Source organism: Kogia breviceps, chromosome 7, assembly GCF_026419965.1.
Source record: "Kogia breviceps isolate mKogBre1 chromosome 7, mKogBre1 haplotype 1, whole genome shotgun sequence".
In the NCBI taxonomy this organism is placed as follows: domain Eukaryota; kingdom Metazoa; phylum Chordata; class Mammalia; order Artiodactyla; family Physeteridae; genus Kogia; species Kogia breviceps.
Genome location: NC_081316.1, coordinates 15,105,739 through 15,125,529, shown reverse-complemented (window position 1 = coordinate 15,125,529; position 19,791 = coordinate 15,105,739). Strand labels below are relative to the sequence as shown.

General features: G+C 57.4%; 1 protein-coding gene across 37 annotated transcripts in view; it reads left to right on the top strand.

The window, feature by feature from the left end:
* Nucleotides 1–19,791, top strand: part of NRXN2 (neurexin 2) — a 110,783-nt gene that overhangs the window by 83,271 nt on the left and 7,721 nt on the right. For 26 of the 37 annotated variants that reach the window (XM_067037530.1, XM_067037528.1, XM_067037525.1 and 23 more), the window contains 4 exons: nucleotides 1,834–2,005; nucleotides 6,249–6,338; nucleotides 10,268–10,593; nucleotides 13,153–13,231. In XM_067037530.1, coding sequence (XP_066893631.1) covers nucleotides 1,834–2,005; nucleotides 6,249–6,338; nucleotides 10,268–10,593; nucleotides 13,153–13,231 — 667 coding nt within the window. The remainder of the gene's footprint in view (nucleotides 1–1,833; nucleotides 2,006–6,248; nucleotides 6,339–10,267; nucleotides 10,594–13,152; nucleotides 13,232–19,791) is intronic. The other 11 variants (XM_067037536.1, XM_059068310.2, XM_067037527.1 and 8 more) reach the window with 1 other exon arrangement.

Sequence of the window (19,791 nt, the reverse complement as noted above, 5' to 3'; positions counted from 1 at the left end):
GTATGACTGTGTGTGTATGACTGTGTGTGTATGACTGTGTGTGTGTGACTGTGTGTGTATGACTGTGTGTGTGTGACTGTGTGTGTATGACTGTGTGTGGGGGTGTGTGTGGGTGTGTGTGTGGGTGTGTATGACTCCGTGTGTGCGTGTCTTTCCCAGGTTCTAGGAGGGGGAGAACTGGACCCACAGTAGGGAAGGGATAGGGCTTGGATCTTCAAGTGGGCCCCAGCTGCACATCCTGCCCCCCAACTCTCTCTGCAAAACCCCAGTCCCTGCCCCGTCTGTGAGTCACCCCATCCCCACTCCCAGTGCCTCCAAGCCTCTCGGCCCTGTTGGGTGCTGCAGGTGGCCACTAAATGGTTCCTCATGTCCAGGCCAGACTGGCATGAGCAGGGTGACTGTGTGAGCCTGTGCGAGTGTCTGTCCTGTGTGGGAGGAGGGGTGCAGGAACTCAGGAGGCCGAGTTTGGGGGTGCTGCTGGGTAGTACAGGGGAATGGAATAGGGGCTCAGGTTTAGGGCCGAATGGGCCTTCCACTGGCTTCCTTAGACGTCTCTGGTCTTGAAGGAAGGTTGGCCTCAGTAGCCTCTCAGATCACCCCCACCTCCAGCACTCTGAGTCAGTGTCTCCGGAGACTGGCGGGCAAAGCGGGAGAGAGCACTTGGCTTTGGAGTCAGGCCAGCTGGGGTTCAAATCTGGGGTTCCTTTCTTATGAGTTGTGAGATTAGGGCAGGTTACTTAGCCTCCCCGAGCCTCAGTTTCCCCCTCAGTAGAATGGGATGCTGTCTGTTCCTCAGAGGGTTGCTGCGGGGATGAAGAGAGCATGTGTGTACAGTACCCACAGAGGACCTGGCCCCATTGAGGGGTTCGGTGAGGCTCTCCCTCTCACTCTGGCACCATGGACAGAACTCTTCCTGGGCTCGATCCTGGGTGGCCTCTGCAGGGTTCCCCCTGTAGGTCCTCTCTGGAGCCTGGGCCTGGGAGAGGTTGCTCAGACTGACTCTTTGCTCCCCTTCTCCAGGCCGCAGTCCCAGGCTTTCCCCTTCCTCTCCCTTCCCAGCTGCCGGCCCTATCCTCTACCATTACACCCCCAAGCTCACCTTCCCTTCGCAAGCCCAACATGGTTTGTCTTCTTGATCTCTTTCTATACCTGACTCCCTCCAAAACACACAGTCCAGACCCCGCACCTGTGCGCCCTTGACTGCAGAGGGGCTGCCCCCGCACTCAGGCCTGACCTCCATGGGCTGACACCTGCCAATGCCCTGGTGCCGGAGCCCCCAGGGACTTGCCCGGTGCTGAACGTGCAGGGGAGGCGAGGCTGGAGCTGGGAGGTGTGAGGAGTGGGGAGGCCAGACCGTCCTCAGGCACAGGGCTGGCTTCTGTGGATTCCTCTGTTGGTTGTGCCTTGGTGAAGCCTCCACCTCCTGTGGTCCCACTGGTCCTGGGCTCCTCTTGGTCGTCCCTGTCTGGGGCCTGGAGGCTCAGTGGCCCTTGCATGGAGGAGGTGCCCTGTGAACATTTTGATTGAACCAAAAAGCAACAGGCAGGTGTGGTCAGTGGAAGTGCTCCAGGTCCATGCTGTGCACCCCACGGTGGCTTCCCCAACCTCTCTGAACCTCAGTTACTCCCTTGCTTGCATATGAGGCGGGGAGGGGGCAAGCCTGCCCACCTCCTTGGGCAGGTGAAAAGGTCCAGTAAAGACGTGGCTGGGAGAGGTGTGTTGTAAAGCTGTTAAATGCTGCAGAGCTGGACCGGTGGTGTTCACAGGTGGAGTTCTAGAAGGAGTGAACGGTCTCTCCCCCCGGATCCCTGACCTCTACCTCCCTGTCCCCAGGACCAGGGCACCGTGGGGGTGATCTTTAACGTGGGCACGGACGACATTACCATCGACGAGCCCAACGCCATCGTGAGCGACGGCAAATACCACGTGGTGCGCTTCACTCGAAGCGGCGGCAATGCCACCTTGCAGGTGGACAGCTGGCCGGTCAACGAGCGGTACCCGGCAGGTAGGCGGCGAGGGGTTGCAGAGGAGGTGCGGCGGGAGGTTCGGGGCAGGGCCGCCTCTGATAGGAGAGCTGCCTGCACCGGGGGCGGGGTTAAGTGGCGAGGCTTTCGGCTGCGGGAAAGGCGTGGCTTGTAGGGGCGGGACAATGGCGAGGCGGGGCTAAAGGGAAAAGTTGGGATTTGTAGGGTGGGGGCGAGACTGTGGGAGTGGGTCAGCTAGGAGGGAGGCGGCACAGCTGAACAGCGAAGGATGCAAGGCCAGGGTCCAGGCTGTGGATGGGGGAGGAGAGGAGGGAAGGAAGGTGGAGGTAGGGAGAGTCTGTCGTAATTGAGGGAAGGATGAGTTGAGAAAAGAGGGACAGGCGGAAATGGGGAGGCAGATGCAGAAACCAAAGAGAGAAGATCCAGAAGTAACCCAAAACGGATCTTGGCAAGGAGGCGGGGCTGTTCCCAAGGATAGAACCAAGGCAAGAACCCAAGTCTTTACAAAGAGCAAGTCAAAGGTTCATATCAGGTGATCTCCATAAAGGAAGAGAAGTAACCATGGAGACCCAGAGAAAAGGAACCCCAGGGTCTCGAGAAGTAAGGGACATGGTGAAAAGGAGCGAGCGACAAGTGACAACAAGAGCGAAAAATAGGTCAAGTGCCTTCAACAAACCTTCATTGACCAACCTACTAGTATCAGGTCCTGTGCTGGGCCCTGAGGACACAGCATACAGCCCCTGCTCGCAGGGGGCTCACAGTCTTGCGGGTGGGGGGGAACGGGGATACAAAGAGACCCAGTTCAACAGTGTGACAGCTGTGGTGGCCGAGGACAAACCAAGGTCTGAGGAGCACAAGGGAGGGACAGAAATGAGGACCTGAAAGAAATGAGGAGGCAGAGACTCTGCAAGAATCTGAGGGAGGCAGAGAAAGAGCCTCAGAGTGAGAGGAAACCAGAGGAGGAGCAAGGGAGAGATATGGAAATAGTCACCGAGACAGAAGCCGAGACGGAGGCAGCTCCCAGAGGGGTGCAGGGAGATATATAGAGCCGCTGTCGCGCAGACCCAGCCAGCGAGAGAGGAGGTGGCCAGAGCCTCGGGAGGGAGAGGAAGAGAGCCCCAGCGGCGGGAGATGAAGAGGGAGGGGAAGTGGAGGTACTGCAGAAGAACCGCAGAAACACAGAGATGTGGAGATACAGGCTGAGCAACACTGCAGAGTCACACGCGCGGGTGCCGACTGGGAAGCAGAGAGAGCGTCTTCGGGCTCAGCCCCTCTCCTGGCAGAAGTGACGCCCAGAGAAGCTGCCCCATGCCGGCTGAGAGGGCCGTGGGCAGGACAGTGAGAGGTTCAAGTGTGCAAACCCTCATGGACCCGCTTATGCTGGGATGAAAATGCCAGCGTGGGCTCACGACTCACAGTCATGCAGGCTTGTACCCAGACACTCTCAGGCAGCCGCTGGAAAGAAAGAGAACCACACGGCCCCCTAAGAAACTCAGAGGCTGACGAACACACAGGCCAGCCCCAGACACACAGACAACTGCAAATATTCACACGGTCAGACAGACACAAGGAAAAAAAAGCCCTACAGAGGGATGCCAGCTTACACCAGGGCCTGGGCATGTGTAGGGCAACTCAGGCACATAAATGCTCCCATGCTGAGTCCCACAGATGCGCAGACACTGACAGGCCAGGCTCTGTGGGCACCTTTGCTCTGTCTTAGACACACGCACCAGGACAACCTTTGTAGCAGTGAAGACACCAGCCTACACTGGACAAGGCTGGACTTGGAGAGCATGAAGGCTTTACCGTGTGAAGCCAGAGCTCCTCCCCTTGGAGCCCCGTAGGCTGGATGCGAGGTTAGAGGAGTCACGCCTTCTCTCCTCTGCTCAGGGACCCCTGGCTGGGGTGCGGAAGGCCACTGGGTGCCCCCTTACCTGCCAAGCAGAGCAACCTGAGGGCCTGGTGGCTGCCTGTGTGCCCTGTGACAGCAGATCCCTTACGAAAGCTGAGAGTCACCCTGAGCAACACCAGCAGGCCAGGTTAGCAGTGTGCGTGGCCCAGACTCTTAGGAAGCACAGGGACACAGCCCAGGGGCTCCGAGTCAGCAGGGCCTGGCTTTAAATCCCGGACCTCCAACTGACAAGCTGTGTGACCTTGGACCAGTCATCTAGCTCCTCTGGATCTCAGTTTCTGCCTCTGAAAGATGGGGATGATATCTACCTCATAGCCGTACTGTGAGAGTTCCATGAGATAACCTAAGGAGAGTGCTAGAATGGCATGGCGTAGCAGAGGTGCTCAGAGGTGCTATGTAAACGGAGCCTTTGTTAGAATTGTTATGTGTGCCAGTGAGACACACATACATGCTTCCCTTCTTCTCAGGACCCGCACACAGACAAATACATGCCACACACAGACACACAGATGCACCCACAACTATCCCAGTGCAGGTAGGTCCCTGAATGCCTCCTGCCCTCCTGCCTCTCTGCCTCTGTCTGTGTGCGCCCTCTCCCTCCCCTCCCCCGTCTGACACTCTTCCGGCTACTATACTTCTCCTCCAGTGTCTTCTAGGGCCCCTCCCAGCCCCGTCCCCAGGGCTGTGCTACCTCTAACAGAACACAGGACACTGCTGGTCACTTGCCAGTCTCTCCTGCTTGGCTGGGGCTCCCCATGGTCAAGGACCGGACGTTCATCTTCGCATCTCCAGTACCCAGCACCAGAAACAGAACAGGCCCTCAAGAAGTGTTTGTTGAGTGACTAAACAAATGGAGGATCCATTTTTGTCTGAGACACAAGTGACCTGAATCTGTGGATTCAGAACCTGTGGAATCTTTGGGAAGGCAGGGCCTCATTGCCTCATAAGCACCTAGGGAGGCCCCATCCATGCTCACGTGAACACACCACGGGCTCATTCACGGGATGTGTATGCAGGCAGGCCCAGGCCCAGGTCTCATTGGGCAGGCAGTGCAGCTGTACAGTGGGAGATGAGAGGGAAAATGCCCCTGGCATGCATGTTACTGAAGATTGTGTAAGTGGTTTCAGTGGGTAGAGTGGCCAGATTCCCAGAGGAAATCATTTCCGTTTCCACGGCTGCAGTTTGGGATCACCCACAGCCTTGGGGAAGAGCTCACAGGACACACAGACACAGACAGACAGACACACGCGCGTGCGCACACACACACACACACACACACACACACACACACACACACACATCCTCCTTCCTCCCCGTGAGTGGAGAGAACAGGTGTGTATCCAGATGGGCAGCCAGGATTGAGAGGAGGGGCGGAGGTTAGGAATTGTTGGGGGAGGAACCTGAAGGAGGAAGGCTCAAGTGGGAGCTGGACTGGGTTCCCCAGGGCCGGAAGGAGAGGGGACCTGAGCGGAGAGGAGTCTGAGGGTCTTGGAATGAAGCTGAGAGAGAGGGGGAAGAGAGCCATGTGCCGCCAGGCAGAGGAGGGCTGGGGTGCCTGTAGGGTGGACCAGGGGTGGAAGAGGTGAGATGCAAGGGGTGGGCGAGGTGGCTGGGTGACATCCAGCTGCCACAAGCAGGCACCTGTGACCAGGGTGAGAAGGCCGGAAGTGCCTGCAGTGAGAGCAGCGGGGGGGCTTGGGGGGATTGGGGTGGAAGCTGGTGGTGGGGTGGGGTGGGGTGGGAGGTGAGGGGAAGCTGGGGGTTGAGCACGGAAGGTAAAGGGAGCCGAGGGGGCTTCGAGAAGTTGTTTAAATCTCACTGTCAAATGCGTGTGCTGGGCCACCCCTTAAATGCTGCATAAACCCCCGCTTAACCCGTCCCTCCCACTTCTAAACAGCCCTCTAAACGCAGTAACCAGTCGGGCCACTGAGGCCTCCCACCCCCTAACTTAAACCCGCTAAATGCCCCTCCCCGCCCCTCTGCCCGCCTCTGGGATGGGGAACGAAGTGGGCAGACAGGGAGACAACAGACAAACCTGTTTAACCTCTGACCTTTGACCTTCCAGCTGCCTTTTCTTCCATTCCCCTTTCCTTTATCTTCTTTGTCCCTCTCTTTTTCTTTGGGTCGCTCCCGCCCCCAGGGTGGGGCTGGCTCTGCATGGGAGCCTAGGGAGGGGGACAGGAGGGAGGACGAGGGACCTGCGTTTCTTCTCCGGCCTTGGGTGGACCTGGTCCCCTCTCCGTTGGATGTCGCTGCTTACTCTGAGTCTCCTGAGAAATGCATAATTACTTTTCTAATTCCTTTGGACTTCGCCGCCTGAGAAACCTACTGTCTTTCTAAACTTTTCCAAGGAAACTTTGATAACGAGCGCCTGGCGATTGCTAGACAGAGAATCCCCTACCGGCTTGGTCGAGTAGTAGATGAATGGCTGCTCGACAAAGGTAATTAACCAGAATTAATTAATTAATTAATTAATTAACTTTAAAAACACTATCTTAAAGGTGCAGAGCTCTCTCTTTCCCCATCCGTGCCTTCCCCGTTGCCCACCCCCTAGTGAAAGGACAATTGTCCGGCCAGGTTGTTCCCTTCCTCTCTGTTGTCAAGGGTCCCTGTCTTTTAGAGTGGTGGTTTGGGCAGGGGCGGGGCTTTTCCTGGAAGAGGGAGAGTCCTTGGTCTCTTTCTAAACCTGGGAAGGGACTAGGATCATAGGGGAGATTCTGGAACCCCTCCAGGAAAGCAGGCTGGAGTGCAGGTTGGGAGGGAGCTGCCCTGTTGGCTCAGAGGTTTTGTCAAAGGCCAGCTGAGGGCCACAGCACACTGAGAAGCAGGAAGGCTCTGGGAAGCGAGTGCTGGATCCAAAGGCGGGTAGGAAGGGTCCACCAGGGTCATCTGAGGAGCAAAGGGAAGAGTGGGGGGCTCAGATCCTACTGGAAAGACTGCCACCCTCAGAGAGTGTCTGTGGGGCTGCTGTCTCTGGAGCGGGCCCACCTGGGTCCAGAAGGTCTCCTAGGAGCAGTGGAGGTTGCAGGGAGACTAGGAGATGGGGAAGAGGTGGCCGTCCCCTGGGGATTCCTGTCCTGCTGAACTGATGAGGAAGACAGAACAGGCTGGCTAAGCGGCCGTATGTGTGAGGCGCTGCTGGGTGTGAGGGAGAAGGCCACTTGTCACCAAGGGAAGTTGGGGCCAAGGGCAAAGCCATCCCATTCCCTTTGGCGAGGGGGCGAGCTCTGTACCTCTAAGGCTAAACTCTAGGGGGGAAGTAGAACTGTTAAACCTCCACCTAACCAGCTGATAACTGTGCTTTTAAATGTCCACTGGGGCCTGCCCCAACTAAAACCCCCAATGTCACTTCCAGCCCCCAACACGGCCAGCGGGGACTAAACGTGCTGATAACCAGATGTGATAAATCCATAACAGGACAAAAAGTTAAAGGGACTAACAGACATCGCTAAAACCTACAGCCCCCAGCCCCACACTGGGCTGCTGTCTCCAGCGGGGTGAACTTTAACCCTTTGAGGAGTTCATGGTGGGTGGGGCCCCAGGGGCCTAGTTGGCTCACCTATGTAGCTTCCTCTCCATTACCCACCTCCTTCTCCCGGAATCAGAGAGGCTAAGGGAGCAGCTTGGGCTGAGGCTGGGACAACTTGTGACCCCAAGGCTAGGGAGAGCCGGACAGGCCCGGAAGGGGTGTGGCGGGGGGCGGGACCTGTGGTCCAGATGAGGGAAGAGCTCCTGCCGGTGGTTTGGAACCCCAGGCATCCTTTACTAGCTGCAGGGTCACATCTTCTCTTTAGGCCTCTATTTCCTCTTCTAGAAAGTGAAGGGTTGGGCCACATACTCTAGTATTTCCCAGAGTGTGGCTGGAGGAGCTCACTTGTTGCATGGCCCTTGCTCAAGGCTTCCCCTTCCCGAGCCTCAGTTCCCTCCTCGGGAAGACAGGGATGGTAATCCCATCCCGGCTCAGCCTGCCTCACGCGGGGTGCTGTGAGGATGAGATGAACTGAGGAGCAGGAAAGTATTTGAGAACAAAAGCTGGGCATTCTTGGAGGGATTACTTTACTGTCAGCACCTGGCGTGTGGTAGGTTCTCAATAAATATTTATTGACTGAATTCATTTTCCAGTTCCAAAACATGTCCTGTGACGCATAAGTCCCATGAGATGCTTCACGATAAAGAGATTTGTGGTTAAAAAAGAGAGAGAGAGAGAGATTTGTGGTGAAATGAGCTTGAGAAATCTGAATCCTGTTTCTTCTTCTTGGAGATGCATATGGACGTGAATTTTTATTTTTATTTTCTTTTCGGTACGTGCGCCTCTCACTGTCGTGGCCTCTCCCGTTGCGGAGCACAGGCTCCGGACGCGCAGGCTCAGCGGCCACGGCTCACGGGCCCAACCGCTCCGCAGCATGTGGGATCCTCCTGGACCGGGGCATGAACCCGCGTCCCCTGCATCGGCAGGTGGACTCTCAACCACTGCGCCTCCAGGGAAGCCCCTGGACATGGATTTTAATAAAGGCTCTGAGAGGTCCTGTGAGAGAGAAACCTCTTGCGTAATTGTGAAATGTTTGTTTTCCAAACTCATTTGACCACTGTGAACCTTCTCCCCTTCGTTTTTTTTTTTTTTTTTTTTTTTTTTTTTGCGGTATGCGGGCCTCTCACTGTTGTGGCCTCTCCCATTGCGGAGCACAGGCTCCGGACGCACAGGCTCAGTGGCCATGGCTCACGGGCTTAGTTGCTCCGCGGCATGTGGGATCTTCCTGGACCAGGGCACGAACCCGTGTCTCCTGCATCGGCAGGCGGATTCTCAACCACTGCGCCACCAGGGAAGCCCTCCCCTTCGTTTTTCTCATAATTCTCATATGCGGGAATAAACTCTGGACACAGTGCTCCTCAAGGGCCTCTCTGGGTCTGGTGTCCAGCCGCCACTCACTAGCTCTCAGCTTCTGTGGGCTCCGGCTCCCCCATCCCTAAGGTGGTGGCCCTGCTCCAGGCCTGAGGGAGGTGCTGGGCGAGGGAGAGCTGGAGGAGGTCCAGAGGTTGAGCAGAGGGGCCGAGCAGACACACCCCTGGCTGCTCATTGGCCAGAGGCCAGACAGATGGTTGGGTGCCCCAGAGGCCTGGGTGTCCCAGGGAACCCGTGTTGCCAACGAGGGTGTGGGTTTCACAAGTTGGACTGTCCTCAGCCCAGGTTTCGGGGCCAGGGCTTACAGGCAAGTAACTCTAAACCAGATCTTTAACGAAGCGCTAACCAGAGGCTAACAAGGGCTAAGCCAGGTCTTAAACCCCCCCAGCACCAGCAGCTGAAGGTCCAGGGGAGCAGGGGGTAACTTAGTAGTTCCTCTGACCCTCTCCCCCGCAAAATAAGCAACATCAAAACCAAAGTTAAATCTAAACTTAAACACAATAAATATCTTTTCTAAAAACCAAACCAAAGCAACAAACTCAGAGGGTTAAACTGACCCCCAGATCCGTTAAAACCAAAGAGAACAGCCAAACCCCACCCAGGTGGGGATTCTGAGGTGTAACTGCTAAGTAAAGAGCGAGGTTGGAGCTGGAGTGGGTTTTTTTGGCTGTCAGCGAGCGAAGCAAGGTCCCTTTAACATTTTCCATCTCTGTGCTTGCACATCCTGGCGGGGGAAGGAAGGTCTCTGCTCTCCAGGACCTGATCCCCAGGCAGTGGCTGGGCCTTGGAGGGGAGGAGGAGAGAGGGGGGCCTGGCCAGAGGTCAGAGGGCCTGGTGGTGGCTGGGAGGGTGGAGTGAGGTCCACGCGGCTGCCCCCAGCCTCACTCACGCTGGCCCTCCTCCCATGCACTGCCCACCCCTCGGTCTTATCTCCGTCCCTGCCCTACGTGCCCTGACCATGTGGCCTGGCACTTGCTGCTGTGTCTCTGCCTTTTTGTCTCCTCTACCTGCTGCTTCCGAGGGTTCTGTGGCTTGGGGCTGGACACTGGGTGTGGAAAGTTTGGGGAAGCAGAGAGGGAAGATGGGGGGTCAAATTGAGGGAAGGGAAAGAAGGGGGGCGATGCCCCTGGAGCAGGAGAGGAGGGGCGATGGGAAGGCCAGAGGCATGAGCATGGTGGGGAGAGCGGGGAGCTGGGCCCCCTTTCCCAGCCCAGGTGTGCCCTGGGGACCCTTCCTGTCCAGGGTCCCTACCTGGCTGGGCTGGGCTAGCGGCTGACAAGGACTTTCCCTTTGGTGTCTGCCCTTCCTCCTTTCTCCCTCCCCACCCCACCCCCACTTGCTGGTTTCCACCTCCACCCCTCCTTCCCTCCCTTGGATCTCCGTCTACTCTCCCTATCCCTTTCCTGTCTCCCCCTCCACTGCCTGTCCCCCCTCTTGTCTGTCGCTCCTGCCCCTTCCCCTCCCCCCCAGGCCGCCAGCTGACCATCTTCAACAGCCAGGCTGCCATCAAGATTGGGGGCCGGGATCAGGGCCGCCCTTTCCAGGGCCAGGTGTCTGGCCTCTACTACAATGGGCTCAAGGTGCTGGCGCTGGCCGCCGAGAGCGACCCCAACGTGCGGACCGAGGGCCACCTGCGCCTGGTGGGGGAGGGGCCGTCCGTGCTGCTCAGCGCGGAGACCACGGCCACCACCCTGCTGGCCGACATGGCTACCACCATCATGGAGACCACCACCACCATGGCCACCACCACCACGCGCCGGGGCCGCTCCCCCACGCTGAGGGACAGCACCACCCAGGTGAGGGCCCCTCTGCCGGTGCCCGAGGGACGGGGCTCCAGGTGGGGAATAGGGCTGGGGTCTGCACAGCAACTGTGGTGCTCAGGAAGGGTCTGAGGGGACTGTGGTTTAGGTGGGGCTGGCAGGGCCTCCTTTCTTTCTTTAAAAAAAAAAAAAAATATATATATATATTTATTTATTTATTTGGTTGCACTGGGTCTTAGTTGTGGCAGGCGGGCTCCTTAGTTGTGGCTTGCCAGCTCCTTAGTTGTGGCATGCAAACTCTTAGTTGCGGCATGCGTGTGGGATCTAGTTTCCTGACCAGGGACCCGGGCCCCCTGCGTTGGGAGCACGGAGTCTTAACCACTGCACCACCAGGGAAGTCCCCAAGGTCTCCTTTCTCGAAGCGGTTGTCACCCTGATGACCAGGGATGTTGTAGATGTGGAGGTGACCACTATTTCTAGGGGGACCATTCCCAGAGTTGAGGGGGAGTTTGGTACCCTAGCTAGACCAGGGAAGACCACCCCACTTATGAGAGAGGAAGTCCAGGCTGGGGGTGAGGGGTGGAGTGACCCCCTCTGGCTGCACCATAATGAAGGCCACGCCCAGCGTTCTGTGGGCATCGAGGGAGAGACGGAGGGAGCCAGGATGGCATCGCTCTGCTCAGGGCACAGAGACGACAGCACTGGAGGGGCTAGTGGCTCACCCGATGGTGGCAGCCCCTCTCCGGAGGCTGATGGAAGCAGGAGCAGCCTCTCCCTGATGGCTGGTGTCCTTGCAGTGGGACTGCCAGCCCGCTGCCTTCACAAGTCCTCTGCGTGTGACCTTGAGTAGGCGCCACCGTGTAGCAGGCCTCAGTGTCCTCCATGCCTGTGGCTCAGAGCCGGGGCGGTACGGGCAGTCCCCCTGGCGCTTTACCCTCCCTCCCCACTGCCTGTCCCACCTGCTCAGGTGCTCCCCCTGTGTCAGGTTTGAATTTATCTTCTCTTGCACCCAGGGGAGCACCGGAGGGGGCTGTACCTGAGAATGAGGCTCCACTGGGGAAGGACAGGCCTGGCTTTTCTGGTGGCCAAAGCCGATTGAGTATATGTGACTTACCAAGGCAGCCCTGGGGTGCAGCTGAGTTTTCCAGTTGTGGCTGCCGGTTGTTGGCCAGCGGTGGAGGGCTCACACCTGGCACATTGGACCTTTTGCTGAGTCACCCTGCTCCCTGTGCCAAGCTACTCTGTCCCCCATCACACATGGCTGTGGGCCTCTGGGCCTGGAGGGACCTCTGTCCTCCCAGGGTGAGGGAGGGGCTTGGTGAGCCATGGGGACATGTCCTACCTCCACCGCCAGCCTGCCTTCAGCCTCTGTAAATGAGGGCTGGGTTCTCTGAGCTCCAGTCCCCTCATCCCTGCCAGTCAGAGATGCAAGGGGCCTGGGTCTGGCTGACAGACTTGTCCAGGCACGAGAGTCAAGCCTGAACCCCCTTCCGTTCTGCCTTCAATGCCAAGAAAATCGAGGGGACCTGAATGCCAGGCCTTGCCCTAGGGAGCGGGGAGCCCTGGGAGAAAGGCCTGGCTGTAGCCGAGGTTGGCCACCGGCCATGCCCAATGCCCAATGGCCAGAAGGGCCGTCCAGTCTCAGTGTGAGGTGATGGGCAGACCATCCAGGTAGAAGAGAAGGGTGGGGTTCTAGGGGTCATAGCTATGCTGGTGGAGCCTGCACAGGGGAGACTGGTGCAGAGGGGCGGAGATGCAGGAGGAAAATGAGTCTTCCAGGTCCCACCTTGCCCTTGGGTGAGGGCTGCAGTGTCCGAAGCTCAGGGGGTGGGGTGGGGAAGAAGCAAGATGTGACCGTTTCACCCCTTACCCACCCCAGACTCCTCCCATCCTTGGCCTTCAGCCTGGCCCTCTCCCTGCACCTGAAGTCTCTCAGAGTCCCTTCCTGCTTGGATTCTGGGTTTCCCTACTTGAGTTTCTTCCCTAGCATCCCCTGAGAATCCCCCCCACCCCTTAACACTCACTCGTCTTGGGGATTCTCTTTCTTTGCAAGCAGGAGGAGAGAAAATGCTGACAACATCGACTCCTGTTGTCATGGCAACCACAGCCCTAATTATTGTATGCAGCCCGGTTTCCAGGCTCCAGGAAGGGGGTTGGGAGAGAGATGAAGATGGTGGGGTGGGGAGGCTGGAGCCAAGAAACCCCCCAGGTCCCGCTCCGTGTCTGCCTGTGCTGGCCTCCAGAGGCCCCTGTGCTTTACCTCCCTGCTGCCCCGGGCCCCCTCGCTCTGGTCCTGTAGTCCCAGTTCTGGGGGCCAGTCTCCCAGGCTTCCCAGAAATAAAAGGCACACGTGTGCTGTTTCATTGATCCCCAGGAGCGAGGGAACCGCTGCAGGGCAGGTGCTGTTCGGTCTACCTTTGCACAAGGGAGGTGGAGGCCCATGGTCACCCAGCAAGCGATGAGAGAGCTGGGGTGTGGACCAGGGTGTGTGTCTCAGCCCAGGGCTCATCCCCTGTGCCTCAAGAGGTGGCTGCGGGGCCTGCTGACCCACCCTGGAACCCTCTTCTTTCCCCCCACCCTCCTCTCGCCCCCAAGAACACAGATGACCTCCTGGTGGCCTCGGCCGAGTGTCCGAGCGATGACGAGGACCTGGAGGAGTGTGAGCCCAGTACTGGTGAGTGCCTTTCCCCCCTCCCCTGCCCCGGGCCCGCTGCAACACTGATGGGAGGGGGGCGACTGTCCCTGCCACCTGGCCCAAGCCCGAGGGGCCTGCTGCCAGGCCTTAACTTTCCCTGATAGCTTCCTTTCCCCTCCTACCATTGCCCCAGGTCCCGCAAATGCCCCCTGGCGAGGCAGTTTCTGGCGTTTTGGTGCCCCTCAGAGATAGTGAGGTCCTTAGCTTGGGGTCCTGGGGTTGAGGGCCAAGGGATGCCGGAAGGGAAAGAGGGAGACTTTTCCCTAGAAAGATGAGTAACTGCAGCTCCCATGAGTCCTTATGGTGTGTGTGTCGGGGGTGGGGTGGGGTGGGTGGGGGATGGGGATGGGGAACACAGGCCTAGGAACTACAATTCCCATTGACTCCTGGGTCCAGAACTACAACTCCCATCAGTCCCCGAGGCCTGGTGTTCTTTTGGTCGCTAGAAGAGGAGGTCTCTGCTGGCTCCTGAACCCTCCTCATTCCCAGAGTCAGGGAGGTGGCCAGACACTGCCGGAGCTGCCAGGCCAAGCAGTGTCGGGCAGCGTGCTGGGTAGGAGGTGCCCCAGCCAGACATGAGGTCCCCCGGGGAGATTGGGCCTGGGGTCTGGTCCAGTTTTCTAGTTGGGGAGCTGCTATAAGAGGAGAGCAGAGCTGGGAGGGAAGGCTTACTGGGGGAGGTATTCCAGGGCTCTGCTTGATGCTTCCAGCTGGAGAGAAGGGCGCAGCCCCAGAGAGAGACCAGATTGGCAAGACAGGGGTGGGCCTTGGGTGCCGACTCAGGAGTGTGGGGTGTGGTACGGCACAGGGGGCGCCTCTGAACAGGTGGGCGGTGGCTGGGAGGAGCTGAAGGGACAGAGGGCCCGAGGAGCTGAGGTCCTGGTGCCAGCTCCTCGAGGCTGGCAACGGGAATGGAGGGAGACTGGATGTGGCCAGATTTCCCAGTGGGAGCGCTTGGGGTTGGTGGTGTCCTGGATGAGCCCCTGGGAGCCTCATCCCTTGCTTGGGTTTCCAGAGACTTCTCTCCGTTACTTTGCAGTGTGTGGCACCTGGGCTGTTGGTACTGGAAGGCTGGAGGTTGGGGCAGGTGCCCACAGGGTCGGGGCAGGGGGTGATGGGGTCAGCTGAGGTGGGCAGTGTGACCTGGGCATATCCTGTGAACCTAGCCTGGGCATGAGCCTAGGGGGTCTGCCAGCCCCAGAAGAGACACTCTGGGGCTGAGGGTGAGGGTGGGCTGCAACCAAGGAAGGAGTGTGAGTAGAGCCAGGAGACCCTGGAGCCTTGGAGCAGAGGCTCAGGTTCCAGAGACCAAGGGCAGAGAGGTTTGTGGGGCACAGGCCGCCAGGCCGAGAGGCTGAAGCCTGACTGCTCCGTGTCCCCCCAGTAGGCCAGAGCCGAGGGGGTTGTCCTGGCAGTCCTGGGCCCTGAGGTCCTTGGGGGAGCCTCCGGCTGCTGGGCTGGAAAGGCCTCCTCAGCCACAGCCAAGGACCAGTGCTTTCTGGACAGACACCCTCCACTGTGGGGAGGCTCCTCTGCTGGGGGCTCTCCCCTCCGTCTCACTGGGTGATCTCAGCTCACACCCCACCGTTGCTTTGGGAGGCTCTGGGAATCTGGCAGCTTCGACACAGCACTCTCCTTGCACCCTGCTTTTCCCCCTACCTAGTCACTGGTGGGGCTTTCCTATAGGTGGACACAGTACCTCAAGCCCAGGCCTGCGGGGAGTGCCTGTGACAAATGGTCCCTTGAGAGCCCCGGGATGGGACTCTGGGGACAGAAGGCCGTGCGGTCACAAGAAAAGGGCCCGGCTTAGCCCCGCCGCACATGTTTGCGCACTCGGGGGTGGGAACTGCCAGGTGACAGGAGGAGCCTCTGCTCTCCCTGGACCCTGCAAATGGCCATGATGCAGCGACGGGAGGTGCGCGCTGGGCTACCCCAAGGCCACATCTTGTCCACCAAAATTCTGGTCTCCCAGCCCCAGCCCAGGAGCTTGTCAGGGGCCTGGGTATGATGCTGAGCGCATGCACAGGTGGGCCGAGCTCTTTTAGGCTGTGTTGGGACCACGGAGTGAGGAGGAGCTGAAGTGGGCGGGTCAGCTGCCCTCCCCGCATCAAAGGGCCAAGTATGTGAGGGGACAAGGAGGGTGGAGGAAGAATGGAAGCTGGTGGATGGGGAGAGGCTGGCGCGCCAGCCTTAAAGATAAGCTTTAAAAATAAGAGGGAGGGAGGGAGGGCAGAGTGCATGCTTGAGCCCCCAGAGAAAACCAACGCAACCCACAGGCTTCCCCGCAGATGTGCATCGCGTATGTTTGCACCTCCACACTCATACTGCCCTGAAATGCTTAAATTGGATTTTTATCTTGATGGGAGCCAGACAACGACCAAGATGACTCCAGGGTCCCTCAGACTGATTTAGACTGTGATACACCCCACCTGGAGAGGGAGGGGACTCAGGCCAGAGCCCTCTTGTGCCCCCAGTGCAGGGAGGCTTTTTCTCTAGCAGACGACCAGGACTCCTTGGGCTCCAAGGTCAGTGTCAGAGGTGGAGGCAGCCTGGCTGGAGACAGCAGGTACCCAGGGGCTGACCCCAGGCTCTTTGCACCCCTCTCACCTGCCAGATCTTCCTTCCTGGGTCCAGGTGTGAAGCCTCGGGTCATCCCTGAAACGTTTCACACCTTCCCTTGACTTGGACTTGCCACAGACCCCAGGTCCCAGCCTCCCCAGCCTGGAGAGCCCATCATCTAACAGTCATTTTACCTGAGGTTGGCAGCCCAGCCAAGAGTATTGTGTTGATGGACACGGTGTTTAACTTCTTTTGAATGGGAGTGCCTTTATGGGGACCTGCCCTGCATAGTAGGCACTGGGACCCAATGCCCCTCGCTGCCTTAGCCAGCCTGTCCCTTGTGTTATGGGCCTGGCCCCTGGAGGAATTGCTCCCCTTGAGGCACCTAGGAAGTGCACACACAGACTCAGACCCACAGAGGGACCCAGCTACATGCACACTCATGTCTGACCAGAGGCACACCCACATCCAGGCACAAACATTTATGGACCTACCAGCAAGCTCACGCACATCCTCTTCCACAGGTACTCCTGTGTTCAGACCTAAAGGGCACACACCATTTGTGCCTAGAGCAAAAGAGGCACCAGGTGCTTAGATCTAAAGAGACACGCATGTATTCAGAGCCCCAGAAGTCTGATGAACACAGACAAACCCATACACATGTGCACATTTTCACAGAGGTACACACGTGTGCTCAGAGCTACGGTCCTGCATGTGTGGGCTTAGGGCTTCACACCTCGATGTGGACTCACAGGTGTCTGCCTGTTTAGACACTTACACACGAGCTCAGCTGCACAAGGGTGCGTAGGCAGCATGTCTTCAACCCACCAAGGCAGTTGCATGTGCTCAGAGCTGCACATCCGTGCACACACAGACCCCCTGAGGCGCACATGCGCACATCCATCGAGGAGTAGGCCGGATGTTCAGAATCACACGCACGTGCTCAGAAGCACTTGCATATTTCACACACTCATGAGACATGTACACCTATGTGCTCAGACCCTCAAGGCCCAGGCATATACGAATCCTCAGACTCTCAGAATTCCACATCCACACTCAGCTCACAGAGGCACACACACGTGTACAAATCCACTTGCATCACACACATGCTCACACATGTGCTCAGGCCACAGAATCCTCCCCGTGAGCTCAGACTTCACAGCCGCTCACAGATGCTTCAGAATCACAGGTGCGTGTGTGTGTTCAGGGCAGGCACGTATACAACATGCGCAGACCTTCTGAGATGCAGGCACACGTGCACACGTGGGCGTGTGAATTCTGGGATGTACACGTCTGCGCCCAGGCTCACAGAGGTGCATGAGTGTCAAGGCACCACCCACGGACACACTTGGGCTCAGACCTACAGTCGCCTGCACATCTGTTCACGTACTCTAAGACACACACATCCTCAAAGGCATATCCTCGTGTGCCGACGTGTGCGCTCACGCTGAGGGCCGTGAGGCCACGCGTGTGCACGTGCTCAGGCAGGCTGTGTGTGCCCAGCCCCAGGGGTCCACGCACACGCACACATTTCTTCAGAATCACAGACCTGCGCCCCTGCCCCACCGCCTCAGGAAAGGAGACTCTCGGGGGCCCCCCTCAGCTCAGACCTTCTGAGGCCCACTCTGATGTGCACGCTTTATGCTCAGACACACACACACGTGCTCAGACACACACACACGTGCTCAGACCCTCGAGGCATGCATACTTGTATTTAGTCCCATGGTGGTGTACACACACATGAACACACACACACACACACACACAGAGTCAGGCCAGCACTGACACGGGCGCTCACAGCTGCTGGTGTACTTACTCATATGCTTAGAGGTACACATGCAGCTCCACATAGAAGGACGCCCACATATCCGTGGACCCTCAGGCCAATCACACATGTTCAGACACAGTAAAATGCATGCTTCTGTGTTCACCAGGTGAGCACACAGACCCACAAGGACCCACACATACATGTGTACTCGGCTTCATATAAGCCCACGTGTGCTCAGACCCTGAGAAGCAGCCTCATGCACTCAGCCCACATGTGCACATCCCTACCGAGGCGTTGCCCCCGTGCACGCACACACAGGGCCCTCAGAGGTGTACACACGCGTAATTCCACAGGCACAGACACATTTGCGCAGACCCACACATCTAGCTCAGAATCACAGAGGCACAAACATGTTCAGATCCCAACGTGTCTTAAGGTAACACTAGTTGTAACAGAGAAACTCTCAACACCCGTGGTTAAACACATAGACGATGACTTCTTCTTCACGTAAAGTTATAAACACTGTTCCTGACGGGTGAGCAGCTCTTTTTTTGTTAACATCTTTATTGGAGTATAATTGCTTTACAATTGTGTGTTAGTTGCTGCTGTATAACAAAGTGAATCAGCTATACGTATACATATATCCCCATATCCCCTCCCTCTTGTGTCTCCCTCCCACCCTCCCTATCCCACCCCTCTAGGTGGTCACAAAGCACCGAGCTGATCTCCCTGTGCTATGCGGCTGCTTCCCACTAGCTATCTGTTTTACATTTGGTAGTGTATGTATGTCAATGCTACTCTCTTATTTCGTCCCAGCTTACCCTTTCCCCTCCCCGTGTCCTCAAGTCCATTCTGTACGTTTGCATCTTTATCCCTGTCCTGCCCCTAGGTTCATCAGCACCATTTTTCTTTTTTTTTAGATTTCCATATATATGTGTTAGCACATGGTATTGGTTTTTCTCTTTCTGACTTACTTCACTCTGTATGACAGACTCTAGGTCCATCCACCTCACTACAAATGACTCAGTTTCATTTCTTTTTATGGCTGAGTGATGTTCCATTGTATATATGTGCCACATCTTTATCCACTCACCTGTCGATGGATACTTAGGTGAGCAGCTCTTTTCAGAGCGCTGATTCAGGGCTGGTCTGTCTCCACCTTGAAGCTGCACCATCTTCACCGTGACTTCCCAAGTTGTGGTGGAAGGGGATAAGCAGGGAGGGGCATGAAGGGGAGGGTTTATGGGCCAGGCCTGGGAGGAAGAGGTGTGCACGGGCCCTACTGATTCTGTCCTCCAGAGCTCGGTCACGTGGCACGACCTAGCTCCCAGGCAGTCCAGGAGGAAGCAAAAACAGATTTGGTGACCAGCTAGCCATTTATTTGCCACAGTCTGGGCTTTGGGTCACCAACGATCCAGTCCACTGTCCCACCACCGACAGAACACACCCACTCCTCCCCAGGGGGGGACACCGGAAGCCCTATCCAGTTAGGATAGACATCTCAGAGGTGAGGATGTCTGGGAGATGGACCCACTCCATTGCGTCCAGACTTGGCTCCCGGGTACCCATATGTGGTCTGGATACCCACGAACTAAAAGGATAATTGATCTCACTGCCCATACAGCCCAACACACACCCAGAATACCATGATGGGCCAGAGAAAGCCACCACCATAAAACCCTGCGTCCAAAGGGAAGGATGGAGGGTGCACAGCAGCTGGTAGTTCCTAGTGTTGGGAAGGTCCAGCCAGCGGGCGGCTTGAGGCTCTGCCCTCAGTAGTGGGGAAGTTTCTCCCTGAAACCCCACCTCTGCTGTCTGGGAGAAACTCCCCTCTCCTTTGTCTGGGGCCCTGGTGCTGCCCTCTGGCAGATCCTTCCCAGTCCTTATCCTCCATGGCCACCTCTGGGTGGGTGTTGGGAAAATGACCTCCTTGGAGGTCTCACAGCCTTGACGGCCCTCTTCCTGCTCAGGCGTATTTGGGGGCCCAAAGGTTGTTTTAAGGCCCAGAGGTTGTTTTAAGGCTCAAACGGTCAACGGAACGACACTCAGAGTTCTCTCCTAGACATAATTCTCAAGCCTGTTTATTTCCTTGTTTCTCTGCCCTATCTCTTAATTTAGTGGTGACTATCTTGAGGGCGCTTGAAACAATAGGTGGGGAGCCCACGCCCTTAGTGTGATCCTTGAGGCAACGTTGAGCCCCGTTTTTCAGGTG